This window comes from Orbicella faveolata, unplaced genomic scaffold (genome assembly GCF_042242905.1).
Source record: "Orbicella faveolata isolate gen_17 unplaced genomic scaffold, um_ofav_v1 contig_26, whole genome shotgun sequence".
NCBI lineage: Eukaryota > Metazoa > Cnidaria > Anthozoa > Scleractinia > Merulinidae > Orbicella > Orbicella faveolata.
Genome location: NW_028301554.1, coordinates 10,389,636 through 10,409,940, shown reverse-complemented (window position 1 = coordinate 10,409,940; position 20,305 = coordinate 10,389,636). Strand labels below are relative to the sequence as shown.

General features: G+C 35.7%; 2 protein-coding genes across 3 annotated transcripts in view; one reads left to right on the top strand and one right to left on the bottom strand.

Moving 5' to 3' along the window:
• Window positions 1–4,306: 4,306 nt before the first annotated feature.
• On the bottom strand, window positions 4,307–13,386 carry LOC110053319 (heterogeneous nuclear ribonucleoprotein K-like). Of its 2 annotated transcripts, XM_020759535.2 has the most exons (17): window positions 13,319–13,386; window positions 11,782–11,845; window positions 11,151–11,272; window positions 10,730–10,753; window positions 10,337–10,369; window positions 9,613–9,656; window positions 9,007–9,079; window positions 8,645–8,752; window positions 7,917–7,937; window positions 7,743–7,794; window positions 7,570–7,625; window positions 6,873–7,109; window positions 6,659–6,692; window positions 6,206–6,282; window positions 5,851–5,900; window positions 5,660–5,779; window positions 4,307–4,922 (listed from the first exon to the last, which is right to left on the bottom strand). In XM_020759535.2, exons 2-17 carry the CDS (start codon window positions 11,804–11,806, stop codon window positions 4,892–4,894), a joined length of 1,107 nt encoding a protein of 368 aa, XP_020615194.1. In that variant the 5' UTR covers window positions 11,807–11,845; window positions 13,319–13,386; the 3' UTR covers window positions 4,307–4,891. The 2 variants fall into 2 exon arrangements, with proteins under 2 accessions (XP_020615194.1, XP_020615195.1); XM_020759536.2 differs by lacking the exon at window positions 5,660–5,779.
• Window positions 13,387–13,815: 429 nt separating this feature from the next.
• Window positions 13,816–20,305, top strand: part of LOC110053309 (3-hydroxy-3-methylglutaryl-coenzyme A reductase-like) — a 12,530-nt gene continuing 6,040 nt past the window's right edge. Inside the window, exons 1-11 of the mRNA XM_089295697.1 lie at window positions 13,816–14,075; window positions 15,329–15,440; window positions 15,763–15,850; window positions 16,714–16,798; window positions 17,348–17,453; window positions 17,556–17,662; window positions 17,845–17,955; window positions 18,779–18,882; window positions 19,025–19,049; window positions 19,318–19,836; window positions 19,997–20,112. Of these exons, the coding sequence (XP_089151823.1) occupies window positions 13,905–14,075; window positions 15,329–15,440; window positions 15,763–15,850; window positions 16,714–16,798; window positions 17,348–17,453; window positions 17,556–17,662; window positions 17,845–17,955; window positions 18,779–18,882; window positions 19,025–19,049; window positions 19,318–19,836; window positions 19,997–20,112 (1,544 nt within the window). The 5' untranslated portion in view covers window positions 13,816–13,904. The remainder of the gene's footprint in view (window positions 14,076–15,328; window positions 15,441–15,762; window positions 15,851–16,713; window positions 16,799–17,347; window positions 17,454–17,555; window positions 17,663–17,844; window positions 17,956–18,778; window positions 18,883–19,024; window positions 19,050–19,317; window positions 19,837–19,996; window positions 20,113–20,305) is intronic.

The following is a 20,305-nucleotide window of genomic DNA, read 5'->3' as shown; positions in this document are numbered from 1 at the left end:
ATTGTATTATTTTTAGACACATTTTTCTTATATTTTTACTGTAATCTTAATCTTACATTGCAAAGCACTTTAGAATATTTTATAATTTTACCGCTATATAAATCTATTATTATTATTATTATTACTATTACTATTACTATTACTACTATTACTATTACTATTACTATTGCTATTGCTATTGCTATTGCTATTACTATTGCTATTGCTATTACTATTACTATTACTATTGCTATTGCTATTACTATTGCTATTACTATTACTATTGCTATTGCTATTGCTATTACTATTGCTATTGCTATTGCTATTACTATTGCTATTGCTATTGCTATTGCTATTACTATTGCTATTACTATTACTATTGCTATTACTATTGCTATTACTATTACTATTACTATTGCTATTGCTATTGCTATTACTATTGCTATTGCTATTACTATTGCTATTGCTATTGCTATTACTATTACTATTGCTATTGCTATTGCTATTGCTATTACTATTGCTATTACTATTACTATTGCTATTGCTATTGCTATTGCTATTGCTATTGCTATTGCTATTACTATTGCTATTACTATTACTATTACTATTGCTATTGCTATTGCTATTGCTATTACTATTGCTATTGCTATAGCTATTGCTATTGCTATTACTATTACTATTGCTATTACTATTACTATTACTATTACTATTGCTATTGCTATTACTATTACTATTACTATTACTATTGCTATTACTATTGCTATTGCTATTGCTATTACTATTGCTATTGCTATTGCTATTGCTATTACTATTGCTATTACTATTACTATTACTATTACTATTGCTATTGCTATTGCTATTACTATTGCTATTACTATTGCTATTACTATTACTATTGCTATTGCTATTACTATTGCTATTGCTATTGCTATTACTATTGCTATTACTATTACTATTACTATTACTATTGCTATTGCTATTACTATTGCTATTGCTATTGCTATTGCTATTACTATTGCTATTACTATTGCTATTACTATTACTATTGCTATTACTATTGCTATTACTATTACTATTACTATTACTATTACTATTGCTATTGCTATTGCTATTGCTATTGCTATTACTATTACTATTGCTATTGCTATTGCTATTGCTATTACTATTACTATTACTATTACTATTGCTATTGCTATTGCTATTGCTATTGCTATTACTATTGCTATTGCTATTGCTATTGCTATTGCTATTACTATTACTATTGCTATTGCTATTGCTATTACTATTGCTATTGCTATTACTATTGCTATTGCTATTGCTATTGCTATTACTATTGCTATTGCTATTACTATTGCTATTGCTATTGCTATTGCTATTACTATTGCTATTACTTTTACTATTACTATTACTATTGCTATTGCTATTGCTATTGCTACTGCTATTGCTATTGCTATTGCTATTGCTATTATTATTATTATTATTATTATCATTATTATTCATCGCTGGCGCAGGCAGAGGAAACTATAGATAACACCTCTGGACATTCGCTCGAGAGAGAGCAGTGGAGTCAAGTTAGGACTACATTTGTATACGGTTAGCTAGAGCTTATATCAGTTACATGTAAGCCTTAACTTGGTTCCACTAGTTTTCTCAGGCGGTTAGCTTTCATAATTCTGCTCAAATTCCCTTCTGTGTCTGCTAAACAATTCGACTTTGTGCTGGTAGAATTCTTGCTGGCGAAAGAATTGGATTTGTTCTGGAAATTGGGCCGGCGGAAGTTATTCAAGCCTGTATGTAACGAGCAGAGTACGTATAAGCTGTCAATCAGAATACCTAGATTAGCATAGTATACACTTCACTAATTTTGCTCACTGCCCATGGGATTCAGGGATGTCCGGGTTCGAATCACCATATGTTATTATAGTGGTTATTCTCAAATGGCCTGGGGGTCGAATAACCCTTCCCCCGATGGACTGCAGGACACGGGGGAATATCCCGCATACAGCCCGTTTTTTATTTATAATAAGAACTATTGTTTCTTTTTTCTTGTTCTCAGTTAACGACTGCTTGTTTTGGTGTTTTGTGTTTCTCCTTGTCTTATCGCTGCCACGCAGGAATTTATTGTTTCCTTTTTCTTTTCCTTTTCCTTCAGATTTTAAAGTATTTATCCTTTTTTCCCCTAAACTCATTGATTTTCATTCGGCCCTCGAGCCTGTCATTTTTTCCAGTTAAGCCCAAATTGTACAGCGGAAATTATATATCAAATTTTGCCAACGTCCAACAAAACAACAACAACAACAACAACAACAACAACAACAACAACAACAGTACATCAACTAAATTTTCGCGCGCAAAACTATTTTAAAGTTCTGCTTTGTTAATTGCCTTAAAGCATTTTTTCATGTATAAGACTGAAAGTCATTATTTTGTTTTTCAAAATAAAACCTTCATATAGCGGTGATTCCCTAGTGAATAGTAAGAAAAAGAAAATATGGCCTTTTGGCTACGTTTACTAAAAAAAATTATTTACAGAAATTCTTGTTAAGCCCGTGCTTAATGGCTTAAAGCCTAGCTACGCCCCTGGCGGATACATTGATAGACAGGTATGATTTCTCGTCCCTTGTTTTCTTAGGCCTAATGCTTTTTTTTATTATCGTTTTAACGAAAACTGCTTTATAGTTTATTTTAACTCTTTGGCCCATTGGCCTCCGGCATCCCGAATAGTTTTAAGTACTGCAAAAAATGGAACTTCATTGACGAACAACCCTGCGTATTAACAGAGCCTTCTTCTTTTGAAAACCTTTCGCTTGAGTAGAGAGATCGTACATGTTGTCTGCAAATGTTGACAGTAACAGTATTTGCAGCGAGTTGAAGCAGATTTTCCATCTACATCAGTGCTGCATATTTTGCTAGTGTTGTCTCTTTACGAAATTGCATTTTGTGATAATTTACCCGTCATCTCTTGATGAAATATATTAAATTTGAACTGCGGAGGAAGACGTTAAGACATGAATGATCACCGCAATAACACCCGAAGATAATGAAATAAAAATTAGAGTTGAACGGGATTCGAACCCGCCCCTGACCTCTGCGAAACCGGTGCAGTGCTCTACCAACTAGGCTATCAAGCCATCTGGGAGCTGGTCACCTTGTTAGTTCGTAATATACTCATAGAGGGTGAAGAATGCAGGTGACTATGTGAAATATGTATTAAATTTGAACCGCCTAGAAAGTTCTTAAGACATGAATGATCGATCATGCCAGTTATGAACACAACTTTTAACAAAACCCACCCATCGAAGTTTAATGAAGTACTAGTACACACTGTAACAGGAACGTACTATAGCAAACTTTGATTTAAATTAATATTATTTTCGACAGGATATTAAAAGGAACGTTTCTTTACATTTAAATTTAAAACTCCTCCATCGCACTGAGAAATTGTTACCGCAGACTAATATAGCTACAAACAGTTTATGGTATCTGACAAACCTTCCTGCTGACTACTGACAACACGGTACAGTGATGAAGAGCCCACCCCAACGCAGATTGAATATGGAACGGAAGAACTGTTTTTAGGGATTTCCGTCTCTTAGTTCATAAAAAGAGCTGTCCTATCAACTTTATGTAACGTGTTTTGCTCTCCCCGCGAAAGTAACGAGCTCCCGAAAGTAACGAGCCCCGAAGGCTACTAATTCCGAAAGTAACGAGGGTCGTTACTTTCTGAAGTTTACGGTCTTAACCTCTCTACTACGGCAACGACCACTGAAACGCGTCTCAAAATAACCTTGACCGACGAACGGTGTATTCAAAACCCCCTTGTTTTTCTTATAAAAAGACACCAAACTTGATCCGTGACGCGCGTCGTTACCTACCATTTCTGTTTTATCGATATACTTTGATCGTGTTGCGTAGTGTTAACATGCGAAAATAAGCATCTAAGAAATAAGCAATAAGAATAAGAAACGATGCACACCCCCCAAAAAACAGGTGTCATGTTACACCCCTTCCTTCCCATAGAGGCCATCTCTGTTCAACGGCCACTTTCCTGTCCCCAAGGTGGCCGCGGTGGAGTGGAGAGGTTCGATTGAGGTTTGAAGTGATGCATCATGGGATATATGAAAATTTCTCCCTACCCTCCTCCTTTTAAATTTTTATTTTATAAATTAGTGCATAGATAACTTGTTTCAGTTGTTACTAGACTATATTTCTTTCCTGGACCTTTAAATGAGCCATCTCAACCCTCAAGTGCAAGTTTGTGTCTGTACTGCATTGTGAAGACAAACACATTTGGAGCAAAACTGAATACAAATCAATGCACACAGCCTAAAAGCTGACCAGCTTTATTAAGTTTGCTGCAAACGACCAGTTTTTGACACAATAAAGTAACATCTTAGAGGCCACTGCCCAGCGTTAACACAAAGAAAAGGGACAAAAAAAAAAATGCTAAAAAAAAACACACAAAAATTCAATAATCACTTGACTATGTTACATAATGATCTGGCGTCCTGAAATGAAAATTAATTTGGAAATCCTACTGGTTAAAAATCTCCCTTTTTCTATAACTTTTTATAAGAGTCCTCTACATAATGTTACTGATGCCTGAAGTTGATACAGTACTTTTAAGATTCAAGAATGTTACCCTGTACTGTAGAGTACAGTGAAGGCGTTTACTGGTGTACATAAAATGAGGTACAAGTTTAAGTAGTTTTTTTCTTAAAAGTACTTTCCAACTAGTAAAAGGAGTATTTTACAAACAATTTTAAACTATTGTCTTCTCTTTCCAAAACGCTTAAAACAAAACATGATTTCCCATGAAAAAGAGCTGTAATTAATAGAGATGGTAAATAATGTGATGTCTTGGGTGCATTGTACTGCATGTGAAGACAAACATATTTCCCCTGTTCAGCTTCTAATAATTCTTGCCAGAATACTGTCGTACACTGTAAAACAAAACAAATTATTACTTAGATACACTTTTATCATACAACTTGAAATCAGCTTTTAGTAACAGTACTTTACTTGATCTAATAAGTACTCCGGGCGCTTACTTCAAATGTATGTTCTAAGGGACACTCGATCGAGGGGCGGACAGTGCTTATTAATTTTAACAACATCAATAGGACTCAGTTTGTTTTCTGTGACGTAGCATGTACTAAAGTCTTGATGTTGAAGGTACTCGTCATCTCCATCTTCATCGTTGTCGATGATAGTCACCTTGTAAACCTAGTGTAGCCATACCTATAAATTCTTGCTGTTTTTAGCAGGGAGGAGAGGGTGTAAGAGGCGTGCCTATTTGAGGAGAGGTGCTTTACTTCAAATTTTATGTTCAAGGGAGGCACTTAATTAAAGAGGGGCTGCTTGTTCGAGATAGGGTGCTTATTTGATCAAATAAGTTATGTCTACAATATTAATTCAAAACGTTAAAATGTAAAACGTTAATTCATTTAAAGTACAAAGTTGTGCAAATGCCAAATTTTGTTTGCACTCAATCTTAATCTTTCTCAGTCATAACCAACTTAATTTATTTTCATTCTTAAAAGTTCTCCAGTGTTACCTATCTTAGAAAACTATCATTCTGAGGTGTCCTTCAATTTGAAAGTAATTTAGTACGTATCATTACATAGGTCCTTAAGCAAGGTATTCTAGAAGATGTTCAGCTTAGAAGAACAACACTCACCTTTGTTGAAGTAGAAACTGAGCAAAATTAATCTGGGATTGGTTGCCCCCGATGGTAATGATCCTGTCATTAGAGCCTGGAAGAGGATCATCGATCTTGATGTTTGCACCACTACGTTGTCTGTAAGATAAAACAAGTGAGCTGCAACTAAAGTATTAGCATGGGAACACTGCAGTGCAACAACGCCTTACCTTATTTGTCGAATTCTTTCACCTCCTTTTCCAATAATGGATCCTGCCAACTGCAATTGTAAATAAAACATATACTTTAATCATGAGTTCAATTTGTGTTTTTTTTTATATGCAATGAGGTCTGCAAAGTTTCATTAAATGTAGTTCAAGTTGTCGAAAAGAAAATTGTCAAACTACTTGTCAAAAAGTAACCAAAGTCACACCAGTTGGAATTCTGTGTTTCCATTCACTGTCCAAGGAACCCTAGTCACACCAAATCTTATTGCTACAGGAACTCACGGGTTAAATAAACAATTAAGAAACAAACAGTCTAATGCCAACTCCAAATCCTGCCATGTCCAATGACATTACTTACATCTTTGGGGATGGTAACTTGAGTTGAAGTTTGTTCTCCTCCAGGTGCTGCCCCAGCTCCCCCCTGATTCCACTGACCTACAGTCAAACAAACATAACAACTCAAGGATTATCATTATTATAACTCCACTTAGTTCCAGCAAGATTACATTACAGAATTTGAGATCTTAGATACTTTAATAGGAGATACCACACAGCAGTGGTACAAAAGATGGACCAGTAAATGTATCGTCCATCAACAGAAAACAAATCACTGTCTGTTTATCACGTACAGAAAAATAAGGAAGAAACAAACTAAAAAATTGTATTGACCATGTTTTCTCTAATTTGCATATGCATCTTAGGTTTTAATGGTTTCTTCCTCACCAAAACTACCAGAATGATACCATACTATCCACTAAAAGGATAAGCACACAAATGCAACAATTTTTTAAGCCAGAGAAACAATTTTTACCTCCCATATCTCCTCCCATGTTTGCACCGCCACCCTGAAATTAAAAATGAAAACAATGCCTGAATCCTACAGTTTAACTACTTGTCTCTTGAGCCACTTTGTGGTATTTATTAGATACTTGACAATTTCTTGGAATGAGAACTCAGTGCCCACTATACTTTTGATTCTTTGGAAACTGCAATTTTGTGAAAGTGTAGCAAGGAATAAAACTTACAAAATCCTGTGAGAAGTTTCCTCCAAATCCCATGTTATCACCTCCACCAAAATTGCCACCCCCTCTTCCACCACGACCTCCACGTCCACCACGGCCTCTGCCACCTCCATCTCTCCCTCCACCTCTTCCTCCACTTCGTCCTCGTCCACCACCACCACCACCTCCATAACCTCCGCCATAATCCCAGTCATTAGGTCTCGATGGATCATACAATGACACTGGCCCCTTTAATGGTGTCTAAATGGGAATCAAAGCAACAAAGAAATACAATTAAAAACTACAATATCAAACACTAGACAGACTCCAAATAACATGCATTTTCAAAAAGAGGTAGCTATAAAGGTAAATTGCCATTCCTTGTACCACCTAATTTGAAACCAAGCAATATATTCTAAAATCATTACAAAACTCATACTCATAGGTCAAATACAGCAAAATAATTAATGTCGAGTAAAAGAAGCCTTGGGTAGCTTAATCAAGAAAAGTCAGCAACACAGTACTGGGTATACAATCTATACACTCTTGACACTAGCAAAAATTGTACCACAGCGATCCCAAACTCAACCCCTCTGCCATGCTGATGGCAACAACCTCTCTGAGTTGACCAGGAGGATGTTTCCTTAGAACAGAAAGGAATTCTGTCTTTGCTGTGTGGATTTAAATTGATACCACCATTTTCCATGCTAGATATGCTTACTTGATTCAGTTGGTCAATCACTTCCCTAACACAAGCCACTATCACATCATCAGAACCTGTACAAAATAATCCCACAAAGTACCATCAGACAAAGTAAACCACTAAAAAATTTTGCATAGGCAAGGAAAAACTGTTTTTAACATGAAACAACAATATAGCAAAAGAAACCCCACCACGAATGGAAACAATCCTTTCTGTTGATCCTGGTAAACAATCAGCAAAAACCTAAAAATAATGAAATGAAGTTGTTTCATGCTATAACACTATGGAATTTGCTTAAATAGTTTAATAATTTCTTCAATTTCTCTAATGTTTATTGTGCACTTTTGTACAGAACAAGTTCTCACCTTAATTTGCGCTCCAGTTTGCTATAAAAAAACCAAAGTGAAGAGAATCATAAGAATCAGTAAATTCTAGCACAAAATAAGAAAACTCAGTCCCAAAAACAATTGCGTTAACATTCTTGTAATTTTTTTGCTGTGCTTAAATCCTTATAATGAAACAAGGTCATATGCAGTAAATGTATGTTTGTAATGATTTTCACCCTCAAACTTTCAGTATTTCATTTCAGTAATGCACAAACTCTGCTCAATCAGCAGTTTGCAGATTGTTGTCTGACATCTTAGTTGACCTCTCATGAAACAGAAGTTTACTTCAACAGGTTCAAAAGGTCATGTCCGTGGGGTGTGACTGGTACATTTCAATCCATTTTTTTGTTTCTTATTTTTTTTAAGGTTGGTCAGTTATCGTTGTATTTATATGATTGATGGCAGCCAAAAATGCAATCACTAATAATATTAATTACCGTAGATTTTGAATTTCAGAGTTCACCTGTTAAGAGGCACAGCAATTTCATCTAAATAAGAACATACCACACACCAAGTCTGAACAAGCAAAAATCTGACAGCCTATATGCATGTAAAAAGTATTATATTGTCCAAACCAAAAACTCAATATGTTCCATTTATTTTTGTTTCTACAGGCTATTGAAACTGCTGAATTGGTCATCGGTCAAAATATCCCTGTACAATGACTTCAGCTCAATATTCATGCAAGTCACACTCTCTGTTAGTACCTCTCTTGTTTCCTTGATCTTATATCCACCACGTCCAATCACACTCCCAACCTGACTTCGTTGGACAAGCATCTGGATTTCCTTGCCATTTGGATTTTGGGTTTGACGCTAAAATCGTAAAATAAAGCAAACTGTATCAACCACACTGAGGGCATTTAATTTAACTAAAAATTGTGCTTGGTATCCATTACTTGCAGAACCACACGAAGGCTGATAGTTTAAGAAAAATCAATGCAGGGAAAAGATAACAGTGGTGCATAATCTGTGACCAAAACAAAATGATTTTGCATGAAGCCTTCTGTTCTCCTTAAGAAGAAAACCACGAAGGTAAGAGAAAGCATACATTGTATACATGTCTTTACCTCGCCAATCTTTGGTAAGCACTCTTCGAAAATCCTTATTGCATCTTCCAGGAAAGCAGTGATTGTCAAAACACTGAAAACAATTAAATACCTACATGAGAATATACACATGGTGACAAAGACTTAATAATACAATTTCATGCACACTGTGTTACCTAAGGCAAATTTTTGACAACAAGTCTAGATATGACTAATTTGCAGAAGATAAGGTATGTTAACAGACAATTTATAAAATTAGCGACATCTCTGGTGGAAGACTATGTAGACTTCTGGTTTGTCAGATCTTTGATTTTCTTAAAACATTTCAAGCCAAACTGTGAACAGTTCCGCAATAATCAGTTCATGCTAAGTATTTCTTACACAGGGTTTAAAATGGTTAATTTTATGCACAGCATTACAAAGACACAAAATCTACCAAAACATACATCTATGACACTCAACAACAATAAATACTAGTTGGTAACACAACTTGAAATTAACTTTGAAGTTATGTCAATTTATGACAAGAATCAATCCCTTAAATTATTACAGCATTACACTGTAATGACATGCAGTGTAACGTTAGGGACGGGCAGGACACACATTAACGTGAACCATGGGACATACCGCTCAGGGGAATTGGTATCCGGGACATTGACCACTGCTTTGTACTTGGGTGAGATCACGACAGGGACCAACACGGGGCAGGCAGGTGGATGGACGGACAGACAGTTGGGCAATTGGGATCGGGTAGCAAGGGATGGGAGCAAAGAGGGAATAACAAGAGAAAAAACAACAACTTAGCAGGGATAAACTATTATTCCAAGAGGCAGAACAGAGCATCTGACAACTACAAAGGTACTTGATTAGCCGGATAAACTACAAGGGAAAGGAAGGAGTTAACAGCACGCATTTCAAAAGTCTGGGAAATGACAGTGTTGTAACCTAAAATGTTGCAATTCAATAACAGATACATTCAAAGAAACACTGGAATGAAGTGGACTAACAGATGATATCATCTCTAAGATTTTGTATCCACAAGTAAAAGTCATCATTCTAGAATATTTCTGTCAATGTTCATTCCTTTGCATAAAATAATTAATTTGATATATGTTTATCAATATCATTATGGACAGATGTGACAAAATTGTTGCTTATCTTGATAGTTACACACAGTGATGACAATGAAATGGAAGAAATGGATAATGTAACTTATCCTTAACTCTAACTAATCCTAGTTTTATTCATTAATCGGTAAATCAATTTCACAAGGAAAATCTCTTTCAGCACAAACTATGTTGAAATACTCTGCATATCATGTAAGTTAAATAAAAAGGCTATTACTTCATACCTCACTCCGTAATCTTTTCACATTTTGACCTCCCTGAAAAAAAAAAAAAGAAAACAGTTTACAGTAAAAGTTACTTTTCTGGCAAACAAAAATGGGATGTTGTGATCAACAACTGGAACAACAACATGGAATGTAAACTTATTAACTAAGGCATGCAATCCTGTACAACACTCTACTGACAAGCTGATGCACAGGATGAAATTAAAATGTACAAACACAGATCATCTTAATTCAAATTTGTATTAATTTACTGTGTGACTACATCATTATCACAACATACAGTATACCACATGGTGATTTTTATTGACCAACAACAACAGCAAAATCACCATCAGAATATAAACTGCTTTTGACAATACTGTGTAATCTTCCTATGACTCAAATTAACATTACCTTGCCAATAATGCCACCAGCATCCTATAACACCAAAACAAAAATAAATGGTAGCATTAATGAAACTATAAATGGTGAGATTCACTTAGTATGTAACTTGAAACAGACAGAAATACACAATACAATTAAAATTTGTTTGTAGTTTTAAACTGTTTTAATTTGCAAACTTATTTCCTCTGGTCTCATAATTACCATCAAAATCTGAACCAAACTAAAGCAAAAACCAAACTGGTTTGGCAGTTAGCATGTGATTTGACAGTCATGTCTGACAAAGATCAAACATAACAGAAATAGGGAAACACTCCACCAAAATATATGATGAGGTAGTATTACTACATTCATGGTTTATTGGTCACTGTTCAATCTACTACCGGTAGTCCCGGTATTGTATTAGTCTTTGAATACTTTCAAGAGTTCTGACCTTGCTTTCGAGAAGAAATCGAAGTGTTGCTTGTTGGCCAGAACCATCTTCCTCATCCTTTGCCCTCTTGGCATGAACATTGCTATTGAAGTCCTCCTCTGCTGGTCTCTTTATACCCATCCCTGTATTGGACAAAAATAAAAACAACAATAATCAAAGAGAGCCAGATAACAAGTTATCACTTTTCATAACCCTGGAATGTTTCTTCGAAAATGCTGTCTGGAACATACATGTATGACCATATAATCATTGAATCAAAAGAACTCTGCACCAAGCCCAAGCCCAGAAAAAAAAGGTTGCACCTTTAGGGATATATTTGTGCTACCTCTAGGCTTACAGACATTGGAGCCATTTCAGTAATGAAATTCAATTTTTCAGAATTAGGACTGTCTTTCAAACATCTTGTTTCCAGTGCAATTTTGGTGACCCCCCCCCCCCCCCCCCGCCCCAAAAAGAATGTTTTTACATATCTGATAAATCAAACTGTGGTGAAAGTTTTAGAAAAAAAATACATTTTTCAAGCAGACATCCGGAACTGAACACACTTGATGCTTTCATTCAACTTTATCATACATGTAGAACTGTACAACATAAGTGACATATATTAAATATAGTAGATAAGTAGAATTACCTTGGTCACCTCCATGTTGTTCCATGACGAATGAAAAAGTACACTTTAGGCAATAACTGTTTTCCTGTAAGACACACCATAAGACAAGGGTTTGCCAATAGACAAAACACAATAAAAGTAAAAAGTTATAGCAGGTTACAAAGAACATACAATACTATTGACCATCAAATGTAATTCCAAAAAGTAATAACCCAAGAAAGATTTACATGTAATTATCTTGTCATGGGTGTGAGACCATACAAGTATGTCCTGTCAGGGACTCAAGGTTTCTCTGTGTTCCATGCTCATCAGATGATGGATGTTACAATGTATATCTTGCTCAAGACAAGTTTATGTTTAAAAACTCAGCTGTATTTGAACTTGTTCGAGCATTTGGCTACGTGACAACTGAATACAGTAAGGTCTTTGCTATACATTTAAAACAATTGGATATTTGCCAACTGCACCAATCAAGATCAGTAGATGTCTCTATCATGACCACAGTCTCAGAAATGTCAAATGGATCTTAATCTGTGCTCGAAATAACTGCCCATCATTCTACCAAATTTTGGAAATTGTCCCACTAATTTTATGTGATAAATATAGATACCATAACAGAGCACCAAAATGACTTAACATTGTAAGCCAAATAACAGCTGCGAAGGAGACTCAGGACTCAAAAAAAAAGAGTCCCAGCTTGCCCTTGGAACAAGTAGCTTTAAAATTTTGCTTGCCCTGGACAAGTCTTAGTTCACTCTTTTAACAATTTAGTTGGCAGACCACTTGCCTGATCCCTTGCCCATCAGGCAAAAGAGAGTGAAAAGTTACTTGCCCAGCAGGAGAATCTACAGTGTACTCGTCCCACATGACAGGATGGCACTTTTTTCGAGCCCACAGACTACACAAAACTTTGCAGTATTTTCTTCCACATTATGGAATCTTGCAATTTTGGTCTCAAGGCTGGTAATGAAGTGGGAATTGTATGACGTTTGTGCATTGTTGCACAGTAATCTCAAGAACAAAATATCTTCTAATAATTCAATTTCTTCCACTTTACTGGTAAGTTTAAAGGCAATGAAAGCAGCTAAAAATGGTAACTTAACATTATTTCTTGGCATATCGATTGTTTGTAAGAGAACATGGGCGGAAAATTTTAGATTTGAAAGAGACGTACGACTAAATAATAAGCTTACAAGCTTACATGCTTGTAATGGTACTGTAGCTAGTTTCAAAGACGAAAGCAAGTGTTGTCTTGCTCTTCAGGTGTTTTCATTTCGAATTGATCGCCATTTAAAGTTTACGGGAGGCACAAGAAATGCGTTGAAGAAAGAGAAAATGTAGTTTTCCAAAGCGATTATGACCGATTTTTAATTCGGCGTACACACCAGTTGTGTGGATGCATGCGTGAGAATTTTCAGATGCAATTTACAACATTTTAGCTCGGAAGCCAGTCACTTTTATACCTCTAAAGCCGGCACAAGTATTCAGTTGACCTTTTCAAGCTATTCTTTTTCAGCAAGGTCCGTTCAAAAGGGGAAATAAGCAAAGTTTTACTCACCAAATTCACTCCTTCCGTTCCTCTCAAAAACACCTGGTGCACGCGTTCTGGATGCTTGCTAAGCACTGTGGGAATAGATCCCAGAATGCTTGTCCAGCGACGTCTGATTTTGTCACGTGACTTTTGTCAGCGTCTTCTCGGTCTTCTCATCTTTCAACATCATAAGCATAAGCATAAGGGCGCAAGGGTTTAGATATTCTTATGCTAACGTTTATGTCGCGGCTGTCCCACTAGGGTATAAGCTTCTTTTAGGCTTATGCATAATTTTAGGCTTATGCGTGCCCTGCTAGTGAAGACCAGTGAAGACCGGGCTTTATAGAATAGAATAAAATAGGTATATCAGAAAGTCTTGCACTTTTTAACGAAAACATATTCAAGTTCAATACTAGACATATTTTCATTCTTCCTAGATTTTTCGGATCAGCGCTATAAATAGCAGGAGGGGATTACCCCCACCCCCCTCAGCTGTTGCGTCATTTGGCTTAGCAACCAGGCACACGTCGCCTGTCACATAAATTATCATGCAAGAAAGCAGGGAGTAAGATTTTTCTTCGGCTTTCGAATTTTATACGTGTCAAACTTTGCCATGTCGCACGGTGGTATTTACAGTCTTTTTTACAACCATGGAAGGCAATGTTCTTGCCGTCCGGTTGAAGTGTTGTTGGTTTGTATTACTGGAACTGTTTGTTTGTTAAGTTTGAATATCTACGATGCAACACACTCCACAAGTGCACAGAACGAAAGTTCCGGCGAAAAGGTCAGTGATGTTCATGGGGAAAGTTCTTGACTTCGATTTACCCGTACTGAAGTCCTTAGTAAGCTGTTTTATCATGTTATAAAATACCAGTACCCAAGATCCTGGACGGATCTGCGAAACGCGTTTTTAATTGGAATTTAGTTCACTAGCCAGGATAAAGGAATTCTGGTTGTCGATGACATTTTAAAGGCTTGAGTTAATTTATAGTTTTTTCATGAAAGTGTATCATCTTAAACAAGCTAGTTCTGTTTCTCTGAAGCAGGAAATTTTCCTAAATAGACGTAATTCCTTCGGAAATATTTAGAATAGCGCGAATGTATTCTAATGACTAATCCCGTTTGCGGTGAAGTTTACAGACTTGTCGACGGAAATACTTCGTGCAAGGTGTAATTGTAAACACTAAACGCACCCCCACAAAGTTGTGTATTATGTCTTAACCAGAGAAAGTGATTATTTCAGTTAATTAGGGTAAACAGCCTTTCTTCCGCCCAAATATTTTTGTCGGAATTACATTTGCAAACGTAGTCATTAACCATACAAGGCAAAGACTTCTAAAACCACACTCAAAAGCATATTGGCATTCTACACTAAGCTGACACGGAAAGTTAAATTTATATATACAACCACAAGGTGGAGATGTTTATGCTCAGTTTATTATCAACTTGGTAAATTAAATGCCATTTTGGATTAGAGCAGTTGACAGGCATATAAGGATTAATGAGTTCTTATCACAGCTAGCATTCAGCTGAACTCTCTGTGAAAGTTATATAATCAGACTCACTAATAATTACCACAGGAAAAACAAAGGAAATTGACATTTAACATCAGTGGGTCCAGATTAGTGTTAACTCTTGCCAGAAAACATGGCTCAGTATATAAATTTAAACATTGATTCTGTTAACCCAATACAGCCTGACTGGTATTGCCTGACTACTTGACCAACTACTTGACCATCTGAGTATATGTATACACAAATTATGATATTGTATGTTTGTGTATTATAACTTGTACAACAGTCAGTTTTAGTTTAAGTCTGTGTTGGGTCAAGTGTTTCATACTGCTGGTCAGCTTATCTTTCACCTCCTTAATACTTAGTGTGCAATTGTAAATGTGTATTTATATATAATCATGACATTTGTGTGGTTTGAGAAGTCACAACATTCAAAAAAGAAGCAAGAATGGATAATAGGTTAAAATGAAATATCAAGAAAGATAGATTTTACTGTAATAATTCCATTTGTCTTCCTTACCAGATATCTTTACCAGCTGGCTTACATGTTGGTCCTACAAGCTACTTCTTTGCACTTGTTTGTATTTATCTTCAATGTAAAAAGCTTATCCATCAAGGATCTTCATATATATTAGGTGAGATAATTATTTTCTGATCAAATTATTAAATTATTAGCTAGTGAAGGAAATGATTTCCTTCACTGGCTAATAAAGTCAATATGTTGCACATGCTAAACATCTAACAAGCTGCTCTTTGTCCTGTAAACAGGTACAATGCTCATTAATTGCCAAAATGTGTCCATGTTTTTCTCTCTGTTGATGGACTGACTAGTACATTCTAGTCTAAAGTTATTTTATAAATTTATCGATGTTCCTGGGATTTCATTATTAACAACAATCAAAATGTTTTACTGGTATTCTGATCTAAAATATGCATCTTTCTTTACTCTACTTTCAGGATTTGTGTCTGTGTTTGCTATCTTTTCCTGTGTAGTTTTCAGCTCTATTGTTGCCAATTTATATGGCAGAGATTTTTGGATTGTAAGGTGAGGAATATGACTGGAACTGAGTATTGGAATATGGTTACCAAATTTTTGAGGCTCTAGATTTAAGTCATAGTTGACTCTTACATGCAAAACCAGGGAATGTGTATATTATTAATTTAAATCCCTAACATATGTGCCAAACCTAACAACGTCTTGTCTTTTGAGGATCAGTTTTACACTCACTGGTCCTTTAGGGAAAACGTGGAATTCTTTTGAATACATAATCAGTCCAAATAAATAAAATAATGTTCATATGTTTATTAGGCATGTGTTGTATAATTAGGTCTATTATAAAACAAGATGAACTATCAGACACAATAAGCCCTCAGTTTATTGTTTAACATGCAAAAAAGCAGACAGCTTGCCCTGAGAAATTCTCTGTCTGCTGCCTGTCTTAATACTGAGACCCATAACCATACACATGAATAGGGGTATAGACCCTTTTCATAAATGGCTGCCAATTATAAATTCTTTTGTAAGTATTAAAATTAGCCCGACTGACCTAGTTTTTGAGTTGATAATTCAAAGGAATTTTTACTCCCAAACGAGTTTAGTAAGGCTAATTTAAATGTATACAAAAGAATTTTAAATTGGCAGTCATTTATGAAAAGGGTCTATAATTTGTTAGATATAAATTTTTGTACTCACAGATGTACATTGTATTATCCATCACAGCCAAGTTTATGACATTTTTGTAAATATGTACAATTTGTTTTAACAAGATCCTTTCTTGTGCCCATCTTTATAAATACGAGACTTCTAACCAGGTAGACCAAAACACCCCTGTGCCATTTGGCTGAGACAGATTATCTACAGATTGATATCTTATTAGGTTTGTCTTGTTATTCTTCTTTGTGTTTCAGGGAAGCTTTACCATATTTTTTTCTTCTGAGTGACTTCAATACAGCGAGCTCATTAGTGAGACACACTCTTCAGTCTCCAACATGTGTGAGTATACATCACTGCTTGTTGGTGTTGGATAAAACTTGTACTTTTTTGCCAGTTGTTTTGCACAAATATTGTATCTGTTTCATTAAATATTAAATGAACTACAACCACCTTTTTATACCTGCCTGTAAAAGTTTGATTTGGTTGGTGTATACATGTAAATAACGTGGAACAAGGTTTATTAAATTGTATTGTTCATAAGCAGTAGACTCAGAACTCTTTGTCAATCAGGCCGAAAACGCTTCCAAAAATGGTAACACGGTAATCTCTAAATGACACAAACCTTCTGTTCGAAAAACCATAAACTCTCTACACAATAATTGTATGAGCAACTTAGCTCATAGACGTGATAAATATACGTTTAACTGAAATTCAAAATGTCTCTGAGCATGTGCCTGCTATTTGCAGGTCATGCCACTTCAGTAACTGTCTTTTTAACTTTGATAACTTTCTTCTTAAACATGCATTGACTTGCAATTTCATTATATAATTACTATTAAAGTATATGCTAGTAAGACGTGCTAAGATCATGTTATGATGTGTTGTTAGGATGCAGTGCCTAGCAGGATAGCTGAGAGTATTGCTTCCTTGGGTCCAGCTGTCACTCTTAATACTCTTGTGGGAACTTTGGTTATTGGGATTGGAACCCTTTCAGGTTTGTACTTTCCAATATGAATTTTGATATTTAGTTTGTTCAAACTTCTTTCATCTTTCCTTTTTTGGTTGTGGTTACTGATTGTTTTTTTTTTTTCTGCAGGAGTCATGGAGTTGGAGACCATTTGTCAGTTTGGCTGTTTGTCTCTGGTTACCCATTATGTGATCTTCATGACCTTCTTTCCAGCCTGTCTATCATTGTTTTTAGAGGTATTTGTAGTTTTCTGTTTAAATTTAGAACTCCATATGCAAGTGAATGTCATTCTGTGACCTGCATGACACATTTTCTTCATGTTTCTAGCTTTTCTATCTTGTTTTTCGAAAGAACAGTACGTTTTTTTAAGAACACCTGGGAGCAGTAATTTCTAACTGCAATCTTTTGCGTTTTACAGCTGTGCACAGGACAGGGTCACAGTAGACCAAGGTGGCAATTAGAGAGTACAGATGTCCCAGTGGATGAACTTGAACCCAACCCTGTGGTGCAGGGTGTCAAGCTTATTATGGTATCAATCATATTTCTTGTCCATTCTCTTTAGACCAGCGGTCAAAATAGGAATTCTCTTTTGTTGTTGTTTTCTTAATGTTAGTTTTATAAAAGTAGTTATGTAGTGCTGTAATGAAGTATTCTTTTCTTAGTTTGAATTTTAATTATTTTTTTCCAATGACCTTTCTAAAAGTCACTCCAGCCAGAAAGTCTATGCATTTTGTAAGGATGAAATTAAAGGGACTACGTCATTACTAAGGGTCTTAAAATAACTGAGGAGTGTGTGCTGCCTTTGTAAATTATTATATCTGAAAATGGTTAGATGTTCAAGTCTTCTCAAATAAAGACTATAAATCGTAGGCCCCATCTCCTGCATCTTCAGTGCTACATCGTTAGCAGGGGATGTTAAAGAACCCATACACTTTGCGAAAAGAGTAGGCAAGTAGTTCCCAGTTTTGTGGTCTGGCCTTGTGTCACAGATTGGTGCTTCACATAGGGTTAACCTCATTGCACCTATCCCCCTTGGACTGAATTGTCCAAGAAAAATTGCTGTGACAATGTCATGGTTTATTTATGGACTGAGTAATTCTTTTACATTTACAAAGTTACCTTCAAATTGGGGCACCTTTTGAATAAAAGTTTAGTAGGGTAAGAAAGAAACAAACGTTTAAAGACAAGCTTGAAACATTTAGGCTACTGTTTTCAAGATGCATCATAGCTCCTTTAGTAATTTTTGTTGATGTTGGGATTTATACAGACTGATACTGTACTTTACAAACAAGTCAACAAATTTAGCCCAGTGGTGAGGTCATAAAGAGTAATTTTATCGCTTTTGATACTAGTCCACAGGTCTGATGTTAATTCATGTGCACCGATGGTTAATGGTTAAAGGTGACAGCCCTGAAAGTGTTCATGATGCTTCGTTTGAGGAAAGTGGGTTTAAAAGGTAAAGGATTGTACATTGGCAACAACTACTTTATATATAAAGTTCCCCCCCCCCCCCTTCTCCCTCCTTTTTTGATTTCTGATGACACCCTGTTTGCATAGCAATCTCAAGATCTTGTTTTGAATTTTTTTTTTTTTTTTAGGTTTTTGGAGGGAAATACTGAACAGGTGAGGTATTCTAATTGACAGCTTCCGTGCAAAAAGGGTGTATATCGATTTTTTTGGCCGATTTTATTTTTTGCAAGATCAAGCTAATAATTGGCAGACTGACTTGTTTGAATCATTGTGTAATTGTTTTTGTTGATTTGCACTTTGTTTTTGAGAAATAATGTATGCAAAAAGCTCTAGTTTTCAAGTTTTTTCATTTCTCTTTCTTTGTTATTTGTCATGATTATTTTGATCAGTTGTGTGATTGTCTTGTGACATTTTCTTTCAGATTGTAGTGGTAGTCTTTGCTCTTGGCCTAGCTGTTAGATACTTGTTAATGGACAATGAGGACAGAATTTATGATCATGTTGAGCACAAGCAAAAACTGACATCCTTAGGTCACAAAGCACCCTTTACTGTGGGAGTCACTGACCAAGTTGAAGGATCTGAACAAGCCTGCTCAAGCCAAGAGAAAAACAAACAAGGACCAAGTTCGGCTCTATTCCTTAAAAATGGGAGTGCAAAAAGCATGGCTTCAAAAAAGATTACTAGACCAAGGTCTGATTTCGGTCGTCTGCCAAGAATAGAGTCAGTTGATGAAGCATTTGAAAAAGACTCCAGTGGTGTTGATGTGAGAATGAAGGTGTCAGATAGAAGAAGAACAGTAAGCGAAGGTGACCGTGCTAATGATTGCCAAATGAGTGATGATAATCAACATCCTGAAGGGCTCATAAGAGCAGACAGCAGTCCACCAGCAGTCCACCAAGAACGGAGCTTAGAAGAGTGCAAGCTGATGTTGAAGCAATCAGTATGTTGTACCTTACTTTTCCTTTATAATGTGGAATATTATTTTAGGGAATGAATAAATGTCTTATTATAAGATGTATGTAACCTTAGATTTTAAAAAACCTTAAGGTTAGTAATAAAACAGTTTTAAAATTTATTGCCCCTGATTCATTACTTTCCAGGATGGAGTGTTTAGCTTGAGTGATAAGGAAATACAGATGTTGGTTGAATCTAAAGCCATTCCTGGGCATCAGCTGGAAAAGGTTTTAAAAGATCCAGCAAGGGCAGTAAAGATCAGGTAAAGATTCTTATGTTTGATGTCACAGCCATTTTTAACATGTAGATTGGACATAAACAGATAGCATCAGCAACTTCATTGCTCTAGATGAGACAATACTTGTTAATAAGAAAAAGAAGACTCTATTTGCTTATCTTTTAAAGTATTGTATCATTTTTGGTTTTATTAACTAAAGTTGAAATGTTAATTTTAT